An 18,347-nucleotide genomic window follows, 5' to 3' on the forward strand; every position below is an offset into this window, starting at 1 on the left:
ATAAATAAATAAAAAAAAACCTACCTAAAAGTACCTAAAACTAAAATATTATTTCAAAAATTACCTATAAGTCGATTATTTATTTTTAATGTATGTTTAGTAATTAGTGGTTAGCACGTTCGCCTCACACCTCCAGGGTTGGGGGTTCGATTCCCGCCTCCGCCTTGTGTGTGTGGAGTTTGCATGTTCTCCCCGTGCCTCGGGGGTTTCCTCAGGGTACTCCGGTTTCCTCCCCCGGTCCAAAGACATGCATGATAGGTTGATTGGCATCTCTGGAAAATTGTCCGTAGTGTGTGATTGCGTGAGTGAATGAGAGTGTGTGTGTGTGTGTGTGTGTGTGTGTGCCCTGCGATGGGTTGGCACTCCGTTCAGGGTGTATCCTGCCTTGATGCCCGATGACGCCTGAGATGGCACAGGATCCCCGTGACCCGAGGTAGTTCGGATAAGCGGTAGAAGATGAGTGAGAGTGAGTGAGTGGTCTAGAATTACAGATAGAAGTAATGACATGATTAATAGAATAGAAAAAAAAAAATACTATGAGGCAATTTCCAAAGACAATAATCATAACAGAACTAATCAAGGGGGTAAAAGATAAATCTACCATAATGAATCCAGAAAGTTCACTACCATTCATCACCAACAGAGGTCAGTACAAACCAAAACATACGCACTTTACAAGGACGCTTTATTTTTTAATTAAAGACAAAAATCAGCAATAAAAATTTATTCTGTCATTTGTATGGTTTATGTAATTTATTGACTCTTGACCAGTAACAATTGTGCATGAATTTGACATACATTCAACCACAAAATATTCTATAGGAAAAAAACAACACTTCATTTATGGCCTTCATCATTTTCCAGCCAGGGTGAAACCTGAGAATTCATCTCTAGCAGTTATTGCTGTTTGATTGCACAACAATATCCAGGTACAATGAAACATGGTTCATGAGGTTGCATAATAATATTTTGTTGATGTATATGCAAAGCAAGATGGTTTTTCTTTTACAAATACAGTGGCTTTGACTAACAACTGAAACGAGGTCTTTGATTTTAACTGAAAAAGTCATTTGTGTGGTAAAAGTTGGTGAATCTGGAGAAAACACATCAAAAACACAACTGTTTAATAATTATTACAAGGATAGTTACTTAACAAGTGACACAATGCAGGACAAGAACAGCATATAAGCCTAACAATTCAGTGGAAGGCACAAGAACAACTCGTTTCTACTTTTGGACTTGGTCATCTAAATACGGCACAAAAGTGAGTGATGGTCTCCTCAATCCAAAAGTTGGATTGTACCTCCAGCCTTTTTAAAATACTTATATCTAATTTTTATGAGTGTTTTGTTCAGCACAAAGTCTTATTTAAGCTACAAACTAAGTAAACTGCCCACAGAAGAAACCTACTAAGCAGTTAACGACTACAAATTACTTAAATGCCTGAACATATAGACTAGTTCAGACTTGCTCAGACCTTCTCCCCCTGTTGGAGATTTGTCTTTGGGTCCATGTCTGCATCGGCTGTTTGAGAGTTTGATATGGAAGGTTCTATGTGCAGCTGTGTGATTGAGTTATTGGGGGATATATGTGTATTCATAATATAACTCTGTGTTCCTGCCTGTTCTGGTCCCTCCACACCTGTTTCTGGTGCCCCATCTGGAGCTTCAAATGAGTCTCCTCCTAGTGCTGCCAGTTTTATATAGCCCTTACTACCCAAGCGGTCCAGCCTCGGGCAGCTGAATCTTCGTGACCTTTCTTCATGTCGTGCAGTTCCCAGGTCAGAAAGGGCATTCAGGGACAAGTGGGAGCCCAAAATCCTGAACCCTGAATCTGGCAGCTGCAGCTGTTGCTGGCATATACTGGACACATCACTTGAGAGCTTGGAATCCCGAGATACCGACAAACCTGCCCTCAATACCTCAGCTTTGGTTTGTATGGCAGTGCTGAGAAGTTCTTCTGAGCACCCGGAGCCTTGGCACTCTGGGTGCAGTTTGTCTGCCAGACTGCATGGAGTGGCATGCTCTGCTTTGTGAACTTCCCTCGCTTCCATTTCATGGTTGTTGAGTTTAATCACAGGTAATGTGAAAGCATTAACTGATGAAGAGACTATAGAGCGTGTCTCCCACTCCTTGGGAGCAGGTGCTGGTTCTTTCCTTTGACTCTTTGACTCAAACCTGTTCTGATCTCTGTAAATGGTGTAGATTGCCTCAGTAAGTGACTGCCTTTCTCTACACCAGCTAAACTTTCTGGCAAACGATGATCTGCTGTAATCCTTTTCTTTACACGACACAGTAGAAGGCCACGAGCCTCTTGAAGGCATGGCTGTCTTATATGAGGCTGATGTAAGATCTCCTTCCTTGGACTGCGTGCATCCTAACAGCCCGTTAAGAGGGGCATGGCCTTTTGAGCGCAAGCTATGAATGTCTATAACCGTAGAGTAAATGTCCCTCAGGTCAATGATTTTGGTCTTCTTGTCACGGTTCTCGTGGAGCACGGCATTGGCGCAAATAAAAAGGAAGATACCAATACCCATGACCAGTGGTCCAAACACTTTGAGGTTGTCGGAGTACAGATAAGTGGTGAACACGCCTTCAAGATATCCAACAGGTCGGAAATTAGGCTTGGTAGCATTAATCACACCATCGCTGCTATTCCAGTGCAGCTTTATCCACAGCTTGGTGTTGTTCGTTAACTTCAATCCTGGTCGGAGGTTTTTTCTAAAATCACTTGCCTGTTTCATTGGCTGCTTCTCTCTTGGAAAGACTTTTGGGTAAGCAGAGGTTTCTTTGGGCCAGTATCCAAGGACAGCCATCGTAATTCCCACCATTAAGACGATCAATCCGACTGCTGCAACCAGGCCAGATGCAGAGACCAGCTTCAGCTTACCCTTCACCACCACCACATTGTTCTTCATCTTCTTCCTTGCTTTCCTTCTTCGCTTGTTCTCCGCTCGGTTCTTGTTGCGCAGTGAATCCTGCCGCCGGGAGATCCTCAGGAGCCCGCCTGTCGCTATCATTGTGACTGCTAGACAATGGATCTGTCAGTCAACCTGAAGGAGATACAAAAAAGTAGACATATTCCACATCAGAAGTTTACTTGCTACTACTATTTTGACAAGTTAAAGAAAAAAACATCATTTCTAAACATACAGTAGTTTAGTATCATGTCAATGATGCCCAGGAATACTCAGTCGTCCAGTCCTGCCTGCTAATGATAAGCTCCTGCACTACACACCTTATAATCATTCTTCAAGGCTATAATGGTCCTTTCTTCACGGGCACTCATTTATTCTTTGCTTCTTTGTACGGTATGTTGGCAGATCCAAGACCAAAGAAGTTGAGCAGGCACATGTGGAAATATAATATAATAAAATGTCTGCCATATTTGAGGATAGAATCTCCTATAGTTTTATTAAAATTCTCACAGACATATGGAAAAAAAAAAAGTAATGTCTCTGTTAGAAAAACATCAACAACATAACATAACATAATTCATACAGACATATGACATTTTGCTGAAATTCTTCTGAAAAAACTTCTGGCTGGCCTCGATCCTATGTTAAAACATACTTGATGGTACATCATAGCATTGTTAAGATGCATTGTATGTACTTGTAGGGTCTATATGAGGCAAAGTGAAAATGTTTTGATGGTTCATGGTGGCTCAATGCCTTACTAAAATGCTTTACATTGTAGATTCAGCATCATGTCTGGTTAGTACAGCTGAATTTTAAATGTACAAATATAGATATACACTTGCCACTTTATTAGGAACACCCGTAAACCTGATCATTCATTCATTCATTCATCAAATCAGTCAATCATGTGCAGCAGTGCAGAGCATGAACACAGGCAACTACTGTACACATCAAGAGCTGTAATATACTGCATGTACACCAAACAGTGTGATCTCGGTGACTTTTACCATAACATGATTGTTGATACCAGATGGGCTGGTTCGTGTATTTCATAGACTGCTGATTTTCTTGGATTTTCACACGATACAGTCTCGAGAGTTTACACAGAATGGTGTGAAAAACAACAACCTGTGAGTGGAGGGTCTGCAGGCTGACACCACTTGTTGATGTGAGAGAATGGAGAAAAATGAACAGACCATTTTCACACCCAGTCTTTAACTGTCTAGTTGGTCGCCTTAGATTTTTGTTTTTGGCTGACAGGAATGAAAACCGATGTGGTTCTCTGCTGTTTTAGCCCATTCACCTTGATGTATTATACAAGCTGAGATGCTTTTCTTCACACTCCACAGTTGCAAAGCGTAATTAAACTGTATGAGTTTTTTTTTATCATTCTTTGCAATACACATATTTTCCCCTGACCTCTCTTATTAACGAAACGCTTCCACCAACTGATGCTCACTTACTGATTTGCACCATTCTGTGTCAACTCTAGAGACATTTTTGTGTGAAATTCCCAGGAGATTAGCAGTTTATGAAATACTCAATCCAGCCCATCTGGTACTAACATCCATGCCACAACATCACAAAGAACATCACAAAGAACACACTTTTTCTTAATTCTGAGGTTTGATGTGAACTGAAGCTCTTGATCTGGATTTGCATTGTTTTTTTTTTTTTTTTGATTAGCTGATTAGATAACTGCATAAATGTGCATGTGTACAGGTTTTCCTAATAAAGTGGGCAGTGAGTTCTGTATGTTCTGTATATATTTTATGTATAGATTTGAAGAAACTCTTGATCTTATTTCCATTTTAAAAACGTGCTACGCAATGCTAAATCAAAATCAGATAAGCAATACGGTTTAGCTTGAACCCATGGAGCACTACAAACTCTCACCAGATCATTTCTAAGATCTGCATTTTGTGTTTTTTGACAGCTACCACCTCACATATGACAACCCCTAAACTGCCTCATCTCCTAAACCAACTGCTTTGAGAAGATGCCATGGCTTAATTGCACTGAATAATGCACAATTCACCCCCGACTTTGCCGGTAGGTGATCCATTTGCTTAATCATTCATAATTATGTGTGGCTTAGGGTGAATTTATGAATAATTCATCTCATAAATGTCTGCCCTGGCACACAGTTTTTTGGAAATGCCAGGGTTTTAGAATGGCAGGCTGTTGGGAATGTGAGCTTGAATGTGCTGGCTGAGACCCCTGCTGGAGCTCCATAACAAACCCAAGGGTCAGGGACCTTCAGTGAGAGTCCTTTTAATGCATCTCAATGCAGAAAGACACAACAGCTTAATCAGTATTTATAATAGCCATCTATATTGTAGTGTACATCCAGACAGTATGGCAGCATCTTAAGTTCAAGGTTTGTAATTTCCCAGCAGCTATCTGCAGATCTTCCTCCTCAATGGTGCCTTTGCATAAGCATAATTTTTGTTGTTCCAAATTTATAAAGGTATTAAAGACCCCGTGATGAAATACATCATAAACTGCTAATCTACACATACACATACAGTACAGATACAGATACAAACAGGTGGTCTCTGATTCATGGCAGAAAGCTTCACAAGGTATGTATTCAGATATGAAGCTGTTGAAGTGTCGCATGATGCATTTTACCACATTTATTCATTGAACCTTAGTTGCTGATTGACCACAGTCGCTGTGGTTTAAATTAGGATACTACATTGTTTATATTTTTGGGGAAATCGAACCAACTAAATTTGATGGAAAATACTGCAGGCAAGTTCAAACAAGAAAAATAATTGTGTGTGTGAGATTTGAAAAGAAAACACTCCCCAAAACATACAGTTGAGACCAATTATGGCTGCGAGTGTTATAGCTGTCAGAGACAGAAAACACACACATACCTTCTTCCCGATTTAAACTTTAGCTTAATATACGAATCCGTGTAATATTTATCATGTTTTTCAGATCAAACTAATACAGGAATGCCAATTTTTAACTTGTTTGTTCTGAACAAGCCCATTTACAAGATTATTAATGATACAGGACTTGATTGATCTGCACTTTTTTTGTTCTGGAATATAGAGTTTATGGATTAATATGGGCTGTGTAGGTTGGCATCAATCAATGGTCATGCACATACAACGCATAAGCACATGTTCATATATAATACTTGTGATATAACAAAAATCTCTCTCTATTCCTCTTTTTTAACTAAGCAGAGCTGAAAGAACAATGCAAACTGTACTCGCATACATACTCCCACACTCACACCCTGAAAACTCCATATGCCTTCCTCATAGGGTCAGTAAAGATCCAGTGCTCATCTTTTGGCCATTTATAGGTTGGCTGCATTGAAGCATGATGTTTCGTCATAATACAATATCACCTCCTTGTGTGAAGAGCAGAGGAGCAGCCTGCCTGAAAAGCACAAGCCTCTCCTTAGGCTTAATGCATGTGAAAGCACAAAGGTCACTGAACACTCACACACACACACACACACACACACACACACACACACACACACACACACACACACACACACACTCACATGCACCATACTGATGTATTACTAAGGCTATTTGCACAAAGTACCATGCTCTAAAGAGTTGCATATTTTGCGTATCAAAAAGTTCAAAACTCTTCTTATTCTAAAGACATAAGAGGGCATAAATGTAGAAAAATTACTTACGGTAACAAAACAAAACCTTCTAAACAGCTAAAATGTCTCTGTATCAATAATTACAAGATTATTAGATTGTATAGATCATCGAATGAATCGTTACTATAGAAACGATAACCTGTTTGAGAATTCAACATTATAGTGTTTTTTATTTATTATACAAAATCAGTTCTTGTTTTAAAAATCTGGCACTAGCATCATACTGTTGCTTATTTGAGAAACTTGCATACAATTTTGTAGTCAAACAATTAAAAATAAATATTGATATTAATTTCAGCTATGTGCAGAATCTGGTTGTAGATTTATGAGTCTACTTCTCCTGAATGAGGTGTTTTGATATTATGTTTAACATTCTCTGATCAAAGACAATGTTAGTCTTTTCTCGCAGGCAAAAATGTAGAAAATGTAGGTTCATTTCAGGGAAAACATCTTAGTATTCTAGCACTTGCCAAATTTTAAAAAAGCTGAGCATAAAAATTAACTCTTCGTAAATGAAAAACAACAACAACAACACTTTTGCTCTGTCCATGGTGCTGATGTGATAATCACAGGAAGATTAATGGGCTCCATATGACTGAAACATACACATTAACCCGGCTTTAAACGTTAACATTACAGGCTGACATAATGAATGTTGTCATTCTGTAACGATTGGATATTCAATCTATATTTATAATGCTTGCCTTAATTTTATCTTTAGAAACAGTTAAACCAGTAATGGACCATGTTCATGACAATAGAAAACATAAATGCACTCTCGAACACACACAGCCTTGAGGTTTATATCTTCTGTTCTGACACCTGAAGCTGGAGCGCTAATTAAACGCTGGAAGGATGTTGTGACTCAGGTGTGTTAGAAAATGGAACAGTGTGGAGTCTGTGCTTGTAGTCCTTGAGGAATGGATTGAAAATCTCTGGTTTGTATAAACACATTATAACACCCCCAACTTAGACACACATATACCCTTAACGCTGCCCCGTTACACATATTCGGCTTTATACTATAAAAACACAGGCCTACTGGGAAAACGGTTCTTGAAATCTTTTCTGAGCTCCATTTTTATGTTAATACCTCCTTGGTCTTTAAAAAAAAACACAACCATATGTGACATTTTGGAATGATGAAACAGCTGTGTGTGCTTTCATTTAAAGCTTTGATTTATTTATCAGCATCCTCCATGTGCCAGTTCCATTTACCCTGAGTATTAATGGAACACACACACTGACCAGACCTTATTATGTCCCATTCTTAGGACAGCACTGACCCTGACATAGTGGTGTGCATTGTGAGTATTGGGGTGATTCCAGTATTATTGGGAATTGACACACCTGCTGTGAACAGAAATGTACTCTAAATGAAGAAGAAAGAAGCAACACCAACATACTAGGAGTGTCCATTAAATGCATGTGATATATTCACACCATCCCCACAGGTGCCACCATGTCAGTACCACTACTGGAAATAAACGAAATAATTTTATAGTTAATGGAATCCAAATTATGTTTGTCCTTGTTGTTGTTCTTTTGGTGCCATCAAAAGTACCTTTCACCTGAAAGAGTGCACTTTAATAATAATTTAAAGTATATAATTAGACTCGAAGGACTGTTTAATGATCAAGGCGCATCTAATATACATTCCCAATGTTAAGGAAGGGACAAATTAAGAATGGACCACCACCTGAGTCTCTGGTATGCATGGGGTAAAATGAGGATGACAAATTGTGCCTAGCAACAGATGGGCTACAGCCAGTAACCATACCTACAAAGAAGAACCTGATAAAAATGTACCTTACAATAACAAATCGGTGTATAACGAGTATTAGACCATGTATTATCTGAATAAATTATAGTTTAATTATACCCCAAGCTTTATTATATTGTTTTAGAGCTGAGCCAGACTCAACGGAGTAAAATAACCTTGTGCAACTGACTGACCATTTGCATGACTGAAAGAATGATTATTCATGTATGTTCAAATGTCTGCTTACAACCAGTTGTATACTTCTGTCTGACCAGTTACTCCGACTTTGGATGGAGAGAATGGAGGAGCGCGAGACAACCAAACGCACATAATCACTGAGTGATTTGCATAAGAAGCTTTTCATATATTCATAGATTCATAGAAACACCAGAAACTGATCAATATGAAGGATGCGATACCATTAAATAAAGAGATTACGTTGTGTTTTTGCGCGGTATTATCGCGGTTATGCGCGCTCGGTGTATCATAAGACAACAACGGTCGATCTTGAAGGATGAGTGCACATTATTTAACACAATTATGCTATAAAAGTTCCGCCATCTTAATTGCACAACATGTTCACAATTATTGCACGGCGATTTTTAATCTGATATAGTTTCCTTTCGAAGACAAAGCAAGCCCTTGTTCGCGCGCGCCTTACCGAAATGACGCCTCTCCATCGCTCGCGCCTCTGAGCTCTCGCGCCTCCAGTTCAGTAGTAACGAGCCATGGCGCTGGAGGATCGCTCGCGCTCGTGCGCCTCACCGGCTTCGGAAATAAACCCACAGTCAAGATCCAGTCGCCTAAAGGGGCGGGCTGAACCCACGCGCATCCCGCTAATAAATAGATATGTTGCCAGATCATGCGGTTGTAAACACCCTATACCCTAACTGTAGGATCATAAGTTAAGGGGTTGGAGTGGTAGAGCACATCCCATATCATGCTTGAATGCCACTGATGTCCTCATCACACACAATCACCGGTCACTTTATTAGGAACACCTGTACATTTACCCAGTCATGTGGTAGCAGTGTACTGGATGCGGAAGGCCATTAGCTTCAAAATCATCATTATCTCACTGACCAAACCTGAATATTTACAGACAAGACATTGGTCACATCTTGAATTGTCTGGTTTGATTGAGTCTGTGTCTACAGTAGTCTCAAATCCCTGTTCAAATGCAATGATCTGTGGCTAAAGAGTGAGTGACGTGACATACAGCTAAGTACGGTGACCCATACTCAGAATTCGTTCTCTGCATTTAACCCATCCAAAGTGCACACACACAGCAGTGAACACACACACACCGTGAACACACACGCGGAGCAGTGGGCAGCCATTTATGCTGCGGCGCCCGGGGAGCAGTTGGGGGGGTTCGGTGCCTTGCTCAAGGGCACCTCAGTCGTGGTATTGCTTTGTTAGGAGAAGCGTATAAGCCTGGAACGTCAGGTAAACAAATTTCAGTCTTACTAAACATTTAGAAGAAAACAATGCCATGTTACAGTTATAACACAAGGACATCACTTGCATGTTACACGAATAGGCAACAAATAAATACTACAATACAATCTTACTGGGTACCCTGGTCTTGCTGGTGAAATGATCAAGATTGTGTTAGTTTTCAAGATTCAAGATTCATGATTTTATTTGTCACATATGCAGTGATATAGCCTACAACTTGCATTTAAATGAGATTCGAACCCACAACCTTAGGGTTAGGAATCAAACTCTCTAACCATTAGGCCACGACAGAGTTGCCATGTTGTACATTCTGAGATACTTGTCTGCTCACAATGGTTGAGTAATTATTTGAGTATAGATGACTTTATTTTGTCACATATACATTATAGCACAATGAAATTCTGTCTTTGCTTATACTAACTTTGGAGGTCGTGGTCAGAGCGCAGGGTCAGCCATGATACAGCAACCTGGAGCAGAGATGTTAAATGGCCTCGCTCAAGGGCCAAACAGTGGCAGCTTGGCAGTGCTGGGGCTTGAACCCTGATCCTCTGATCAATAACAGCCTTAATCACTTGGTTATCCACCAATGCCCCATAAGTTAGTGTTAGCTTTCCAGTTATTTCAAACCAATTGACCATACTCTTCTGAACCTGAAGCTTACTTTCTGCATGATTCTATAAATTGTGCTGCTTCATGATTGGCTAATTGCATGAGAGGTGCCAAGTGAGTTTATTTCACCATGTTATCCTATCTGTTTTATTTGTTTTAATAACTGAATTCCATAAGTACAGATTTTTTGGCAAGACAAATGTATTGCTTGTTATTTTTTAAACTTTTGAAGTGATGTAAAAATGAATAATATGGTTATGATTCTTCTGTGCAATTTTGCATTAAATATATATAACGTGATTCGTGTCGTCTGTATATGAATATGTTCTCAGGGAATAGTGAAAACTGATTCGGAATCATATAGGAATTATAATCATATATCATAATCATAATTTGGCAAATTAACAAGCAAATTAATTTGGCTGGACTTTAAACTGGGACTTGGTTACAAACAATGCAATCTGGCAACCCTTAAGAGAAATGTTGGATTTAAGAGCTTGCAAAGCAGTCTTCACAAAGGATTCATAAATACATTAGAATTAAAATGTCAAATGTAATGAGTTATAGAATAGTGTAAAAAAAAATCCTCCATAACTGCGCTCAAAGCCTGATGAGCTCCAGGCCTCTGAGTTTGTCTCATAATGTTTGGATAGTGAGCAGCTAATGCACTGAACAGGAACAGGCTATTAAACAAAGGTGTGTTTAAAATATTTGGCCGATGAGCATTGTCTTTTTGTGACCTTGTGCTTGACTGGTTTATGAGTGGTCTTGTGGACAAGAACAACGGATATGCATTTCACTCATGGGCCTTTTGCTAGAGTGTAACAGCATGTTGACATTCCAACCCTGAGTTCTGCAGAAAGGATGGCAGTGACACAGCACAGGCAACCCATTAACGCTGAAAAATACATGGGTCTGTTGACAGTAATTCTTTTAAATGAACTGGAGCAATTGATCCACCAGCCAGTTTGCATTATTTATTGATCTGCACAATTATACTCACAAAAAAAAACCCAAAAAGCATTAGCTATAAGTTTGTGCTTGGTGAATAGGCTGCTGTGCAAGCTAGCAGAGCTCCTTTTGTTAGGAGAAGCGTATAAGCCTGGAACATCAGGTAAACAATTTTCAGTCTTACTAAACATTTAGAAGAAACCAATGCCATGTTACAGTTATAACACAAGGGCATTACTTGCATGTTTACATGTGTAAATACTACAATACAATCTTACTGGGTACCCTGGTCTTGCTGGTGAAATGATCATGATTGTGTTAGTTTTCAAGATTCAAGATGCATGATTATGTTGGCTTTGTAGAACAAAACAACATTCTGTTTTCCTATTTCAGCTTAGACAAAATTTTTTATGTTGGCTTTGTAGAAGCCAACATTCTGTTTTCCTATTTCAGCTTAGACAAAAATGTATAAAATTTAATGCGGCCTAGGACTTTCGAGCCAGATGCACCATATTCGGATATGTTGTAGACCCTGGTCTGAAGTTTTATGCTATTACTTTTATAAGCAATCCGAGTACCGGTACTTCCGGTACCGGGTCTCAAAGTGGCCTTTTTTCCCATAGACTCCCATTATAAACTTTGGAGGTTCTACTTAGGAACTATCTACACCAAAGTTGGCCAGCTCCTTTAGGGTGATACTCTGAACAAAGTTTTAAATTGGTGTACCGACTGGCCTTTCGGTTGTGCCGCAGCCCCACCCCCAAAATATGCAAAATCAAAAAACTTTTTACAACATGGACATGTGACATATCAAAACAGTCAGCCCAATGAGGGGAACTTCCTCAGGAGTATTCAGATGATGTCACATCCTCGTCTCCACTTGCCTCCAAATGTTTTGGCACCCTATGTTTCTGTCCACTTTCCTCCAAAAGAAACACTGACCCTTATGTCCACTCGCCTCCAAAAAGCACCGGCCTTTGCGAATACTTGCATCGTCAAAGCCAACATCAAAGTTTACAAATCGAACTTTACAAATCTAGTTTTATTTGTCACATATGCAGTGATATACACCCTACAACTTGCATTTAAATGTCTGAAGAAGAACGAACAGAAATGAGAAGAAACTTGCATGAATGAATAAAAAAATAAAAACTGAGCTGACTCTTGATGATCAGTTAGCACACGGTTAGCTTAGATCTAGAGTTAGATAGCATGCACGAAGCGTGTATTATGAAGTTCATGTTTATAACAAGCAACGCTGGTCTTTATTTCAGCTAAGAATAGAACATTTAGCAGTAGTGCTCACTCTCATGATCTTGACATGATCTCCCAAGGTGATTCTGACATAGAAGCAGGGCAGTGACCTGCCCCAGAGGACAGATCTTTACAGGTGTGTGGATATAATGTGACAGCTCACAGTGTGAGGTTCAGCACAGAGCACCTGCTGTAGGAAAGACACTTCAGAGCTATTTGCAGTGCAACACGCTATATATTGGGGTGAAAAAAAAGAAAACATTTATTTAGCTAATCCAGTCACCTGGAAAAGGAAGCAACTGAAAGGTAGACACAAGCAGGGAAGGGTTTATTTAGTTCCATTTTATTTCATTGCTCAAACTCACTCATACACATCTAGCTGAACAAAAAAATGGTTAAAATCAATATTAATTTATTACTGTACTTATGTCCTGCTCAAGTTGATTTACACTTGACTCAAGTATTATTGTAATTCAATACTTTTAATCTTACCAAAGACATTTCCAAAAGTAAAAATATATTTTTTACTCTTTACAATTTCCTCCTGACCTTCAGATTACTCCTTACAAATCTTAAGCAGAAGATTATTTCTTCTTTTCCTTTTCTTTATAAGACGCTCACGCTTGCTTTTTTTTTTTTTCATGATTTGTGCGTTAGCTAGTTAATTTAATTTTGTAATTTAGCCAGTTAAATGTGCAACCTAGTTATTTTTTTTTTTATATTAGTTTGTTTTATTAGCTGGCAAGTTAATTATTATTTTTTTATTTTTTTGTTAAATTTGATGATTAGGTATGTTTTATATATTAGTTTGTTGAATTAGCTAGCTTATTAGCTTTTGTAATTCAGCTAATTAAACTAGCTTATGTTTTTAGATTGTTAATGTTATTTTGAATTAAATATAGATGATTAAAAAAAGTGAATTACTTTTCGTTGACAATGTGGTTTAGGGTACAAAAGGTTTATTAAACTTTTGCTAATCAGGATCGGGGTGTGATATACTGGTTAGGTCTTTTTTAATTTTAATTTTGTAATTTTTAACAAAATTAAAAATCATTACATTTTACTGTTGAATGCTTGCTGACGTTTAAATGTAGATCCTTCCAAATAAATGTAAGGAAGTAAATTTATTTATTTATTTACAGTTTCCCTGTACATTGTAACCTACATGCATCAGGATATTCCTTAACTCAACCAGTCTCTCTCTCTCTCTCTCTCTCTCTCTCTCACTCTGTAAATGAGGTTTGGGACCAGCACATGGTTTCCCTAGTCCCCGGGTTGACATTTTGCAAATGGGATCCGGTGGCTGAGATCACAGCACACCTGTTCCTCCTCGTTAAGTGAACATATCTGAGCAGGGAAAAGAGTTAGAATTCATTATTCTTGCTTCCAACTGGAGCGATAGAGAAGTCATGGGCTAATTTTGTTTCCCATTAGAAACGGCTGTTCTTTATTGGACGGAGCTGGAGTTGAGGCACCTGGTCCTGTAGTCTGAATAATTTTATTACTTCTGTAAGATCAGGGAAAATCTGAGGTAAAAAGAGATGTCAAGGCAAATTATTTTTCATTTTGTTGTCTCCAGCTTGTCCTTGTGGGTAAAAATCTAGAAAATCTTTACAGAAAGAAGGATACATGAAACAATGGCTGGTTCCATCTTGTTTCTGGATTGAGATCTATCTGTCTGTCTGTCTGTCTGTCTGTCTGTCTGTCTGTCTGTCTGTCTGTCTGTCTGTCTGTCTGTCCATACAACCAAGTTAGTCAAGTTTGCTGTAAAAATAATCTAAAAAACTGCAGTTCTTATCAATAATTTCCAAATGTTGGTCATGGAATTCTAACACTTATGAAACTCCCAGTTCTTCATAAATATGAATTATATATAAACTTTGAAAAAAGAGAGAGGAATGAGAGCTACACTGTTTATGACCTGGCACATGCCCACAGCTTGCATTATACATAAAAGCCACTGAAGTATGAAACATAATTGCTAATTTATTTTAGTTGCAAGAGAGCAAATCCCATCTGCATTTAATAGACAGTAGTTTTGAATGCATTACCTATCATAACAGATAACAGATAGCTAAAAGCTTTAAAATACTACTCGATTGTGAAGAAGTAGTAGTTAAAAATGCATTATTATACTGTAGCTTTGTTTTTAGCTTATGAAATATTTCATGCTTGTGTTGCATTTCATTAAAATGATGATGACACCATATATGGTCGTATCATGGATCCCATATTTATGATTAGGGTATAGATAACAATTCAGTGCACAGAACTAGCCTGATTCTGTATGTATCCTAGTTAAAGTGGTCCTCAAATCCTTCCTTTTATATTAACATCAATTCTGTGTGATATTCAGATCTTTGTTCTAATAATACACGTAATCCTTCCATCATGGCCTTACAGTACAATGTTCCTCCAGTCCTCCTGTCTAAGCAACGCAGTTTCAAGGCTGCTCGAGTGCATCATTTTGCCTGCAGGATTCATCTTTATCTGACAGCTCACCTGCAGACACTGCCGTGGGTGGATGGGATAAGTATCAGTTTTCAGGAACACTCTGGAGCCTTCACAGGAATGAGATTTGGGCTCCTCAGTCAGATTTGAAGAAAAAAAAGAAAAAAAAAAAACACACATCGTGCAAGGCAGAGACATGAGAACTCAATGACAGCTGAATATTTCAAGCTACAGTGTAGAGTTAAAAATACAATAAAACACGATTACTCAGACACAGGTCAAAAATACTCTGTAATAGGATATTCCTGAGTTGCCGTGAGTCACCCTGACAATCCTGTAATTCACAGGCAGTCAGTGCTGTGTCAGGGGTTGGAATTGGTGGGAAATTTATATGGAAAATATCATCACGTCCCAGCTGAATAAGGCAAAGAGTGATCAGAAAATGACTGCTTGAAAAAACAGCCAATAAAGAGCGATTGAGAGAGTAAACGTTGTCAATATTTATAGAAAAAAGGACTCAAAGCTTTTTTTGTTGTTGGTAAAGTTTGAATGCAATGACAATCTAGTGATGCCAAATGTCTTTAACAGGCTGGAGAAGAAAATCCACTTATTAGATTATACAACCCAGGTAATAAAATACACACATCATATAGCTAGAATTATTAAAGGTAGTTCTGAGCTATCTCTGATGCAGATACTGTAGATACAAACCTACACAATGGCAAGGTAATTTATTCTCATAATACTTCTGTGATGTTGAGCCAGTGGCAGATGGGCCACTTCCTATACAGCATATTATACAGTAACACTTAATTAATAGTTTGTGATGGAACTGTTAGCCTAGTGTTTAAGGTGTTGGTCTACCAATTGGAAGGTTGTGAGTTCAAATTCCAAGTCCACCAAGCTGCCACTGCTGGGCCCCTGAGCAAGGCTCTTAACCCTCAATTGCACAGTTGTATACAATAAGATAAAAATGTGAGTCACTCTGGACAAGAGTGTCTGTTCTTCTTCTTCTTCTTTCGGCTTTTCCCTTCAGGGGTCGCCACAGCGAATCATCTCTCTCCACCTAACCCTATCTTCTGCATCCTCAACACTTGCACCCACTAGCTTCAAATCCTCATTAATTACATCCATATACCTCCTCTTTGGCCTTCCTCTTTGCCTCCTGCCTGGCAGCTCCATGTCCAACATTCTCCTACCAATATACTCACTCTCCCGCCTCTGAACATGTCCAAACCATCTTAATCTCGCCTCCCTAACTTTGTCCCCCAAACGTCCAACATGGGCTGTCCCTCTGATGTACTCGTTCCTAATCCTGTCCAATCTTGTCACACCCAAAGAGAACCTCAACATCTTCAGTTCGGCTACCTCAAGCTCTGACTCCTGTCTCTTCTTCAGTGTCACTGTCTCTAAACCATACAGCACGGCCGGTCTCACCACTGTCCTGTACACCTTCCCCTTGATTCTTGCTGATATTTTCCTATCACACAGAACTCCTGACACCTTTCTCCACCCACTCCAACCTGCCTGCACTCGCTTCTTTACTTCTTTCCCACTCTCTCCATTACTCTGGACTGTTGACCCCAAGTACTTAAACTCCTGTACCTTCTTCACCTCTTCACCCTGTAACCTTACTATTCCACTTCCCTCCCTTTCATTCACACACATGTCTTACTACGACTGACTTTCATTCCTCTTCTCTCCAGCGCAAACCTCCACCTCTCCAGGTTTTCCTCCACCTGCTCCCTGCTCTCACTACAGATCACAATGTCATCTGCAAACATCATCGTCCAAGGAGACTCCTGTCTGACCTCCTCTGACAACTGGTCCATCACTATAGCAAACAGGAAGGGGCTCAGAGCCGATCCCTGATGCAGTCCCACCTCCACTGTGAACTCCTCTGTCTGACCTACAGCACACCTCACCACTGTCCTGCTCCTCTCATACATGTCCTGCACCACTCTGACATACTTCTCCGCTACTCCTGACTTCCTCATACAGTACCACAGCTCTTCTCTTGGCACCCTGTCATACGCTTTCTCTAAGTCTACAAACACACAGTGCAACTCCCTCTGCCCATCCCTATACTTCTCCATCAACATTCTCAGAGCAAAAATTGCATCTGTTGTGCTCTTTCTCGGCATGAAGCCATACTGCTGCTCACAAATTTCCACCACCTTCCTTAACCTAGCTTCCACTACTCTTTCCCACAACTTCATTGTATGGCTCATCAACTTTATCCCCCTATAGTTGCTGCAACTCTGCACGTCACCCTTATTCTTAAAGATCGGCACTAACACACTCCTTCTCCATTCCTCAGGCATCCTCTCACTTTCTAATACCCTGTTGAACAAACTAGTTAAAAATTCCACTGCTGCCTCTCCTAGACACTTCCAGACCTCTACCGGGATGTCGTCAGGACCAACTGCCTTTCCACTTTTCATCCTCTTCAAGGCCTTCCTGACTTCATCCTTTCTAATCTTATCTACTTCCTGTTCCACAGAGTTCACCCCTTCTACTCTTTTTTCCCTCTGATTTTCCTCATTCATCAGCTCCTCAAAGTATTCCTTCCATCTCCTCTGTACACTCTCCTCACTTGTGAGCACCCTTCCATCTCTATCCTTAATAATTCTAACTTGCTGCACATCCTTCCCATCTCGATCCCTCTGTCTAGCTAACCTGTACAAGTCCTTCTCTCCTTCTCTAGTGTCTAACCTAGTGTACAACTCTTCATATGCCTTCTGCTTGGCCTTAGACACCTCCCTCTTCACTCTGCGCTGTAACTCCTTGTATTCCTGTCTATTCTCTTCAGTCCTGTCCATATCCCACTTCTTCTTGGCTAATCTCTTCCTCTGGATACTATCCTGAACTTCCTCATTCCACCACCAAGTCTCCTTATCTTCTTTCCTCCTTCCAGATGACACACCCAGCACCTTTCTCCCTGTCTCCCTGATCACTTCTGCTGTAGTTTCCCAGTCATCCGGCAGCACTACCTGACCACCCAGAGCCTGTCTCAACTTCTGTCTAAATTCCTCACAACATTCCTCCTTTTTCAGCTTCCACCACTTAGTTTTCTTCTCTATCTTTGACCTCTTCCTCTTACAGACCATCAGAGTCATCCTACACACCACCATCCTATGCTGTCTGGCTACACTCTCTCCCACTACCACTTTACAGTCACTAATCTCTTTCAGATTGCCTCTTCTACAAAGGATGTAGTCTACCTGTGTTCTCCTACCTCCACTCTTGTAAGTCACTCTATGTTCCTCCCTCTTCTGAAAATACGTGTTAACCAC

General features: G+C 39.7%; 1 protein-coding gene across 1 annotated transcript; it reads right to left on the bottom strand.

Moving 5' to 3' along the window:
• Window positions 1–748: 748 nt before the first annotated feature.
• On the bottom strand, window positions 749–9,193 carry LOC132861656 (transmembrane protein 200C). Its single transcript, XM_060893233.1, has 2 exons — window positions 8,987–9,193; window positions 749–3,052 (listed from the first exon to the last, which is right to left on the bottom strand). Exon 2 carries the CDS (start codon window positions 3,017–3,019, stop codon window positions 1,472–1,474), a length of 1,548 nt encoding a protein of 515 aa, XP_060749216.1. The 5' UTR covers window positions 3,020–3,052; window positions 8,987–9,193; the 3' UTR covers window positions 749–1,471.
• Window positions 9,194–18,347: the final 9,154 nt, after the last annotated feature.

Source organism: Tachysurus vachellii, chromosome 1, assembly GCF_030014155.1.
Source record: "Tachysurus vachellii isolate PV-2020 chromosome 1, HZAU_Pvac_v1, whole genome shotgun sequence".
NCBI lineage: Eukaryota > Metazoa > Chordata > Actinopteri > Siluriformes > Bagridae > Tachysurus > Tachysurus vachellii.

Coding starts and splice junctions, on each gene's coding strand:
- LOC132861656 (XM_060893233.1), bottom strand. CDS start 3,019: ATGATAGCGACAGGCGGGCTCCTGAGGATCTCCCGGCGGCAGGATTCA.